The sequence below is a fragment of the Temnothorax curvispinosus genome, unplaced genomic scaffold (assembly GCF_003070985.1).
Source record: "Temnothorax curvispinosus isolate PA1 unplaced genomic scaffold, ASM307098v1 QBEX01005452.1, whole genome shotgun sequence".
Lineage (NCBI taxonomy): Eukaryota > Metazoa > Arthropoda > Insecta > Hymenoptera > Formicidae > Temnothorax > Temnothorax curvispinosus.
In genome coordinates this window covers 213-9,435 of record NW_020215232.1, presented here as the reverse complement: position 1 = coordinate 9,435, position 9,223 = coordinate 213, and the positions used below count along the sequence as shown (strand labels likewise).

Sequence of the window (9,223 nt, the reverse complement as noted above, 5' to 3'; positions counted from 1 at the left end):
TGCAAGTGTTTGGACTTGCCGTTGCGAAATCCTGATAAAGTGATATATTGTTCCGCAAGCTTGCGCCATTTGTTGCGTGGAAAGTGCATTATTTACCGGCGATCGAACGGCTGAGACGCGATTCTCGACAAAATGAAGGAGTTCACAATTTCCTATTGCGGCGACAGAGCTAAATGAAGCGCGCGTTGTTCGCGAAACGACTTTACGTGAATCGGATCCCTAATCCCCCTCGAGAGTCTTCTTCCAATCAACCGCGGCTCCTCGCGAAGAAATCGCGCGTTTGCGGAAAGCGACGACACCGCGATCGGATTTCGAGCGAGCTCGCGCGGTTCGTTAGACCAAAATCTTCCCGGTTAACGAGCTTAATTATTACGCGGTCATTACTCGAATAGTTAGCACGCTGGTTCTAGGGGATGTTATTTATACGCGCCATGCGCATACCATAATCAGGAGCTTAAATCGGATATGCGCGAAGGAGACAATTAAGCGATCACGTGACTAGAAACGAAAGGGGGGCCAACTAAAAAAAAAAACGGTTTTTTCGTTTAATTAATGAACCGTTTGAAGTGAAATAATTGATTTAGAACAATATGGTAGAAAATTAAAACAGTCTGAAACAATTTAAAAAAATGTAATTTTCAAAAAAAAGGGCTAACTTTATTCACACAATGATTTGCCGATCGTCTAATGTCTAATAGCTCTATCAATTTTACGTCTCTTCAAATGTAATTATTACATGGAAGGGTAAAAACCACAGTGGTGTAAGTCAAATTTTTAAAAATATTTGACTTACACCACTATACTTTTCACCCCTCCACATATGGGTCGAGTTTTTTTTACACAGAAACAAATTTCCCAAACATCCTCGCCGTTATTCTCGAGAAAAAGAGATCGCTCTTTATAAAAGTCAAACTTATTTTCATATTTGGTTCTTATGTGTGAACTGTGCTCTCTTTTCTTCCGACATCAAAAATACGCGTGGTCGTATTTCGAGGTGGACGCGCGGATCGAGGAGTCCCCGTATATATATATCCGCGTTCATTCACGAGGCCAATTTTTCCTCACACGCGCAACCAGGCAGGTATCGGAGCCCTGACCGCACCGATGTGATGTGGCGACGATTGACCTGAGAAATAAGCAAATATGTGCACGCTAATGGAGATCGTTGCCTAGTCGCGCATGGATTACACGCGTGTCGTCGTATTTGTGCGGCCAATCAAATTACGCAGCTATAAATAGAAGCTGCCGTGTTACTTTCTTCAATCTCTGTCTTTCCTCCTGCGCGCAATGTTACCTTGCTATTCACGTTCAGCCTCCTTCAGCCCTAACACTTCGGCTTAACACACATTTTAATCGATCAATTAGACGGTTGTATAAGATAAATGTATCAATGCCTGGACACGTATACATTTTTATCGCTTTAGTCCTTAAATAAGTTATAACGAGAATTAAAATCAAAGAACCAAACATAAAAATATTTTTCTTGTATTATATTTTTATCTTTGATTTTTTAATTCGCGTTATATTTATTTAAAAACTAAAATAATAAAGGTGTCCAGACATAGGTCTTAAGTGTCCCGGCATTGGTACATTTACCTGTATACGAGAGATAATTACTAAAATATTTTTTTTACATCCTACAACGCATTCAGCCTGTTGGATCTCAAAGAATGAAAAGAAGACGCTTGATATTTTCATCTTGAACCACAAGATTGTATAATATTTAGACGGAAAAAGTATAATTAGAAATATATTCATATATAAACCTTTTACATTCCTTTTGCAAATAAATGATTCAGTTATATGAGATATAACACTGGCAACACTATGAAAACTGCAAATTCTGTCGAAAACATTTATTGTGGAAAAATATATATATGTATATATACGTGTGTGTATACATAATATTGATGTATATTGTATGTACAACCATATCTATATTCAAATATATTTAGTTATATTAAACATTAATGATTGTTATTACGTGGAACAATCCTTTTATATTGAGCAGCGACTGTTTTAATCCTAACAATACTGTAGCTAAATGTACAAAATCCAAATAGATGCACGATTCTAAGTTACGACACTTGATAAATTGCGTTGAAAGAGTACATTGTACGTTAAAAACGCACAATTTTACAACGTGATTCTTAAATACACAGGACTTCGTCTCCGTTTTTAGCACACATCTTTATATTGAGTTAGTTGCACCATATATTATCTATTCTAAGTTAAAAGATGCTTTTTAAGTAAAAAAAGAAGAAAGAGAGAAATACACTCTGTCGATATTGAAACGACAAATAAATTATTATCATCACAATATTTGCTAAATTCTGTTACAAATTGCTTTCTATTTACTTTCTAAATTTATGTTAAGTTATACGCTAATATGACTCACGAAGTTTTTATTAAAATGTTATTGCTGCTATATATACTCTTTAAGGTACAAAGTCTTAAAATTGTTCTACAGAGCTATTTCCACAAATGTGTATAATTAAAAAACAAAGATTTATAAAAATAGATCGTTTTTCACGCATAATCATTTTGTATTGCTTAAAATAAATTTCAGACGTTTTCAAGCACAAATAATCATATTTACTCTTATGTAATCAAGTGTGATCAAATCATGTGCGCGATGAGAAAAATATTACATTTGAATTTGATTAAAAACAATTGTGCTAAATAGGTAAAATTTAACCATGCGTACAATTTGTTCTTGCACTTGCTACGAATATACAAAACGAGAACGGACAGTGCTTATTTTAAACATTGTTGAAAATATAACAGGATTATTAACATTTCTATTTCTCTCTACACAATTGCAAATAGTATTTAAAGTTAAATTACAATTAAATTAACGTTATCAAAAATATGAAATTACCTACGATATATGAATGGCTTAAGAGAAGTACAATTATTTGCAAGGTATAATATAATTATGTGGCTGCAAGAGTTCGTGCAAAAACGTACGTAAAAATATTCCTATTTACATTTAAATTAAGATCATTTATCATTGTACAAATTGCGAGATATTCAAATGTTATACGAATGGATTCTAAATGGCGAGGAAAATAAGTTATTATTCTTAATTATTCTCGCACCAGTTAAGCTTAAAAACAGGAGAATCTGACGCTGGTATTTCGCTGCCTTTTCATGATCTTTAACGCTATTCAAGATTACGATACGGCATACTTGAGCTAACAGTTTTATTGCAAGTAAATTTCTAACCCACGTTATTGCTCGCCATTTGCGACGCCGGTTCATTTGCTGGCAGGCTCGTAATCGAATCCGGAAGGAATCGTTTACGATTTTTTACGCATTGCGACGGTGCTGTCCGTATCTCTATGTGACACACGGTGTTCGGGCTCTCGTCATTGTTATTGCCGTTTTGCTTTTTCGACGGTACCACAGCGTCGAACGGTGTGCAGTACTTTCGTTTTAGATTATTACCTGCATCTTGCTTCATCGGCGCGACTGACGAACGCGTTTTGCGCGGTTGATAATCCGGCGTTGCCTGCATCTTTTCCAAAGCGGTCCGCAAGGGTAGCAAGCCGACGGCGAAGGGAATCTCGGTGTTGGACGGATACGCGAGCAGATCCATCTCGTTCTCCCAATAATCTAACGTATCAGACATATCGCCCCACAAAGCGCGACTTATGCACTTGCATACATTGGAGTGGTAAGCGGTGGGATGTTCCGCCGTCATCAATCTCTCCGTATTTTCGGTCTTAAATCTACTATGCGTTTTCGACTTCGGTTCTTCTCTTTCCTTATTAGCGGCAACTGTACATGCGGATTTGTTACTCTTTCTTACTATCAATTTCGAATTAGTCTTCTTGCTGTTGGAGCTCTTTTTGCTGGATTGCACTGCGCTCGCGATTGCGCTGTGATCCGGCACTTTACGATCCTCCTTCCTCTTGCGTTTCGTTCTCGCGTAAGATTCCGTTCTGTTGGGGGAATTACCTTTTTTGAACGGTTTCTCGGTTCCCGAGGAGCTTCCCGAGGAAAGACTCGCAGCCTCGTCGCTCTCTTGTTGACTCAGTCGCGTGCTACGTCTTAGAACCGGTTTCGCGCAATCCGTGTCACTTGTTGGGAAATTTAGTCGCTCCTTAGCGGCATCTCGTTCCACATTTATTCCTCTACATCCGATTACCGTATGTTGATCGCTTATAGTACCACCTACTATCGATTGTATGCTTTCTGTACTCAAGCTTAAGATATATTCGGCGCTTTCCATATCTAAGGAAGTCAACAGAGTAACTGGTACATCATTAGCGGACGGCTCGTCTAGTAAATCTATGGAATCCGTAGAGTGCGGCGGAGTTGGCACTAAATTGCATTGCGTATGTACAAGCTTATTGCGAACTTCGTCAATGGATCTACGTCGTTTGGGCGTATAAACCTTGACGCATTTTCCTACCGTGCTAGGAACATCTGTGCTACTCTCGGAACAGCGCTCCAAGTCGTTTTCGACTTGTGGAAGGCAAGATTGCGACAGTGTAGAAGTTTGATCGTTTTCGTTAACGTCGCAGGAAAAATCACAGCATTGCTCGTACAAGATGGGTTTGAAATCGAGACTATGACAGCAAGCTTTGTCTCTATTGCTGTTTGTGCACCTGGTTTGTACTTCGTTTACCATACCTACGGGTGTAAGTACGGTATTGGTAGCAGTGTCGCTTTGTATACTTATATTTACATCAGACGTTGAGAACAATGTATCCATCGCATCTCTCTTGCTGGCATCGATAGCGCTCGATTCTTCGTACAAAGTGTGTTCTAAATCGTGCTCGGTGCCTTCGATCATGTCGTTCTCTAAAGATTGATTCTTATTTGAGCTTATATCGTTATTATTGCTACTTGCACAGACCGTCGTATTCTCGTCCATGCTTAGCTTATCACATCTAACACAGACGTAATCATCCTCTGTGTGCGAATTGTTTGCAACTTTTAAACTACAATCTCCTCTTTGCTGTTTTAGGCAACTTTCAAAATCATTCAAAATGTTCTTGGAATCAACAATAGTATCGATCACAGATACCAATTCTTTAACCTGGAAAGAGAATAACGATGATATTAACTTGGCATACTAAAATAATTGTAAAATATTATTTCACTGATTAAAACAATCATTGCGTACCTTAAAAATTTGTGCCGCCGTGTGCAACGATGATAAATGCTGATGAGATATCGTAGTTTCGCCGCAATACATGAATTCGACCATGGCCTTCAAAATTTCAAAGTCCAAGTCTTTTAAAAGTATAATTGGCTCTTGCCCCAAATCTTGTTGTAGTATTTCCTATAGTACAAAACAGAATAGAACATCATAAAAAATATTGAAAAGTCGAAATTCAGTTAAAGAATAGAGACAAAATTGAGAGTTAAAGAATAGAAAGACGTAGAATGTGTGTCTATATAGAATGTCCATACAGAATGTCTAATATTTTAGAATATTTATCTTAGTATTCGCTTAGTACGTTTGTAAAATTTGTTTTTCAAACAGTCGGATATCATTTTGTGCAATAATGATTTATCAAGATACATATAGAAAGATAGTGAAATCATGCAGGAAAGATATTTACATATCTTGTAAATTAATAAATATGTCTTTTTGGAAAACGGAAACACCTCAGTGTACATACTTTACTATCCTTAGATCATATAATTAGTTATTTAATACCTTTCTAAGTTCTTCGAAAGTTGTGAAAATGTATGCCCCTCAAACTTGGTTTCTTCAAATGTTTGTTAAGAACTACTGAAATTCCGATATACAAGGCTTTCTTTAGTTTATATGAATTTTTATATTATCCCTGCAAAATTGTTCGACTATAAGTACACTATATTTCCCAATTTTGAAGTAAATATAATAAGAATACCTTTCTTCTCTACATCACTGTTTATATATCAAATAAAAAAAGTCCAAAGTCTTTTTTTTATAAATGTAAAATGATGTTTGGTAGACATTCTAGTGAAAAATGGGTTAGTAAAAAAATATGTTTGGCTTTGAACTAGTACGTATATAGCACATTTGTAATTGTATATACTTAAATCCTACATATATTACAATAAAATCTCTCTTTGGTATATAATAATGGTATGTATGGAACTTCCCTTGTATTCTTAAAAATGACGTACGAGAAATTTTGTTCATTACACTAAAACCAATAAATACGGATCATAAAAATATAATTCCAAATTACCATTACTTTACTTAAATGAGCAAACAATTAAATGTCCTTTTAATCAATAAATAATTCTATAGTTAAATAATGTCAAATAATTAAGAAAGAATAAGACATCTTTGAAAGCTCATTCAATAAAATGTTAATAACACTGCTCAGTCATCAGTAGATCTGAAAGGAAAAGAGATGCACATCCAAACATTAATCAACATCGATATCTTAATAAATTTAATTTAAAATAATTTTCTGTAATAAGTAAATATAAAAGAATAAGTATAAATATAAGTATAAATAAGTATAACTCTGTATATAACCAATTAACATCATCGTTCTTGTAAAATGTAGGTCTCTTATCTCTAATTTCTATCTTTATAAAATTATAATCCTATTTATTTAATACAACTTCTCATTAATATAATATTTCATAAAACATTTGGAATAATCGAAGAAATATCTTATTGTCTTTTGTATAAATTCGAAAATAATGTTTGATGTCATATGAGAAAATGGCAAAACATGACCTTTGATCAGAGCACGTAAGTATTTTGTAAACACTTTTGCAATTATTAAATGTAACGCAAGTCTTGAATTTAATGTACGATAATACTTGCAATATTCACAAACACACATTTATTATACACATGAAAAATCTATCACTTTAATATAAAATGCATGTATACAAAAATGTACCTACATATATTTCTAGAAAAACAGGCACTAAGATTTAAATGTACAAATGATTAAAACAACATATAAATGTACAAACACAATTTTCAAAACATACATATATAACTTGATATGATTAGCAAGTAACAAAAGGATGTAGGGAATATGTATCCTAACATTTGTATACGTACCTCAAAGTATATACTATTTGAAGCTAAAACCAGCTTGTGAACACGTAGCTTTTGTTCATCGCAGATCAATGTGACATCGACTAGGGCCTGACGTGCCAAAAGACCACTGAATCTTTCTGTAATATATCCCGCGTGGCCGGCCCACTGCAGGACACAATCCTTCGGTATCTCAACCATGGCTACTGCAAAAGGAAAATTAATAAGATTAATATCGAATATATAATAAAATTAATGTCAAATAAACGATAAACACTAAATCTGTAAAGAATATCAGATTTCGAAAGTTTTGCTCGTCAGGTTCTTTCGTTTTGAACAGTATAAATTTAAAAAACCCGTCAATGCCACACTCAATATAAAATATCAGTACAAAAGAATATTCACCAAAGAATCTACCAAATGAATTTTGGCAGAGCTGGAATCTATTATATAACACAGAAAATAGGACAAACGACAAGCTCTGATAAATTCAGATACAGACGTGAAACAAAGCGACGCGATATGAAGGAACAGAATCAGCTACTATTTTTCCACCAGTTATCTCAGAGTCTGACGAAATTCGAAGATGTCTGAGCTCGCGTTAAACGGTTAAACAAATAAAAAGATTAATCAGACAAAACTTTCCCTTTTTGCCTCTATCGCACTTGGAGCATACGCGAGCTCTCAAATTAAAACACGTACATACTTGTGCACGTTCGGAAGCTGAACAAACTGTATAAGTTTTCTAGCGATAATAACTGGCTTAAAAAGAGCAAGGAGATAATCTCGGCGAGACTTCCAGAACTTCGTAGCAAAGCCAGACGAGACGAGACGAGACGACGAGAGTGATCATTGGATGGAATGACAATGGAAAGTCGTCGAAGGGTGCCTTCTCCTCGTCGCGATGCCACGAAAATCGGAGTAACAGGACCTCGCGATCTCGGGGTGGCTCGCGTACTCACCGGTGCGGACGAGATCGTCGTCGACGTGCGCATCTGCGATCGGGCAACAGCGGCGTCCTTCCCGCGGTCGGGCATAGATCGTAGAGGTGAGACGCGTTCGTCGTAACGTCGTTGACGCGGATGCATGCGATCGCTGGTCGCTGATCGCCGGCAGTGATGTCGCGCGTTCGCACGTGTCCCGTCGAGGCTCATGAAACGCCGGCGAGAACGTAAGTCGGGGAAACCGACGGCCTTACACGACATTGGCCTCGCGGAGATTTTGAGCTCGCTCGCACCTCGCACCCCCGACGATCGCGTCTGCCAAGAGCACAGTAATAAGAGCGTATAGATGGGCAGATTGCAGATTCGCCTCACTGCCCCCGGAGTGCCCCGCTCGGATAACGGATGGGACGCGCGTGCGCGAGCTGTCGGTAAAACGGGGTGATCGGTTACCGATCGATCACCAGGTCCCCAGAGTTTTTATTACTTATTTTATAATATTATAATTGTTAAAATTTATTTTCCATTTTGCACAATATTCGATATACTGTAGAAAAATTATGCTTCTGTTATTTTATTTCGTATATTTAAAATATATAAATGATGGTTATTCGACTGTCGATAATATCTAAAACAGTATTATGTTTGATAATATCAATTATTGGTAATTCGTTAATAAAACTTAACTTGATTAATTGAAGATAACATCTATAGGTATACAAGATTATTTTTTGTTGATTTGTAAGATGTCGCGACATGTATCAAAATGACTTGTAATGTTGTAATGTTGAAATTAATGTAATTCGCGTTATTTTCCAACTTTGTGTATATAATTTACAAAAATATAAGGGAAATTAGGTTAAAATGATTTCTTTGATACAGTTCTGAGAGAGAAAAGAACAGTTTCATAAATTTTTTATTTAAAAAAATGTGGAACGATTTTTACTTCATATAATTTATAAAAATATAAGGGAAATTAGGTTAAAACGATTTATTTGATGCAGTTCTGAAAAGAACAGTCTCATAAATAAATAAATAAATAAATAAATAAAAAAAAAAAAAAATGTGGAACGCTTTTTACTTCATCGAAGACGTTAAGCGTCGGCTTCGCCACTCTTCTCAGTCAGTATCATTCCAATATATGTAACCATTATAATTGTGATATCCGCGGCTGCTGGCACTGACACTAGTCGACGACGTCGCATACTTGTAGCCTGACACAGTGTTGCTATATGTGGTACTCTAGGAAAATATGGTTACATATCGCGAC

At 36.1% G+C, this 9,223-nt stretch overlaps 1 protein-coding gene across 4 annotated transcripts; it reads right to left on the bottom strand.

Annotated features, from left to right (window-relative positions):
- Positions 1-2,288: 2,288 nt before the first annotated feature.
- LOC112454861 lies at positions 2,289-8,314 on the bottom strand. Of its 4 annotated transcripts, XM_025016489.1 has the most exons (5): positions 7,037-7,126; positions 5,874-6,350; positions 5,678-5,807; positions 5,138-5,296; positions 2,289-5,050 (listed from the first exon to the last, which is right to left on the bottom strand). In XM_025016489.1, exons 4-5 carry the CDS (start codon positions 5,219-5,221, stop codon positions 3,224-3,226), a joined length of 1,911 nt encoding a protein of 636 aa, XP_024872257.1. In that variant the 5' UTR covers positions 5,222-5,296; positions 5,678-5,807; positions 5,874-6,350; positions 7,037-7,126; the 3' UTR covers positions 2,289-3,223. The 4 variants fall into 4 exon arrangements, with proteins under 4 accessions (XP_024872257.1, XP_024872255.1, XP_024872256.1 ...); XM_025016487.1 differs by lacking the exons at positions 5,678-5,807; positions 5,874-6,350 and adding an exon at positions 7,975-8,314 and having other exon boundaries at positions 7,037-7,218; XM_025016488.1 differs by having other exon boundaries at positions 5,678-6,350.
- Positions 8,315-9,223: the final 909 nt, after the last annotated feature.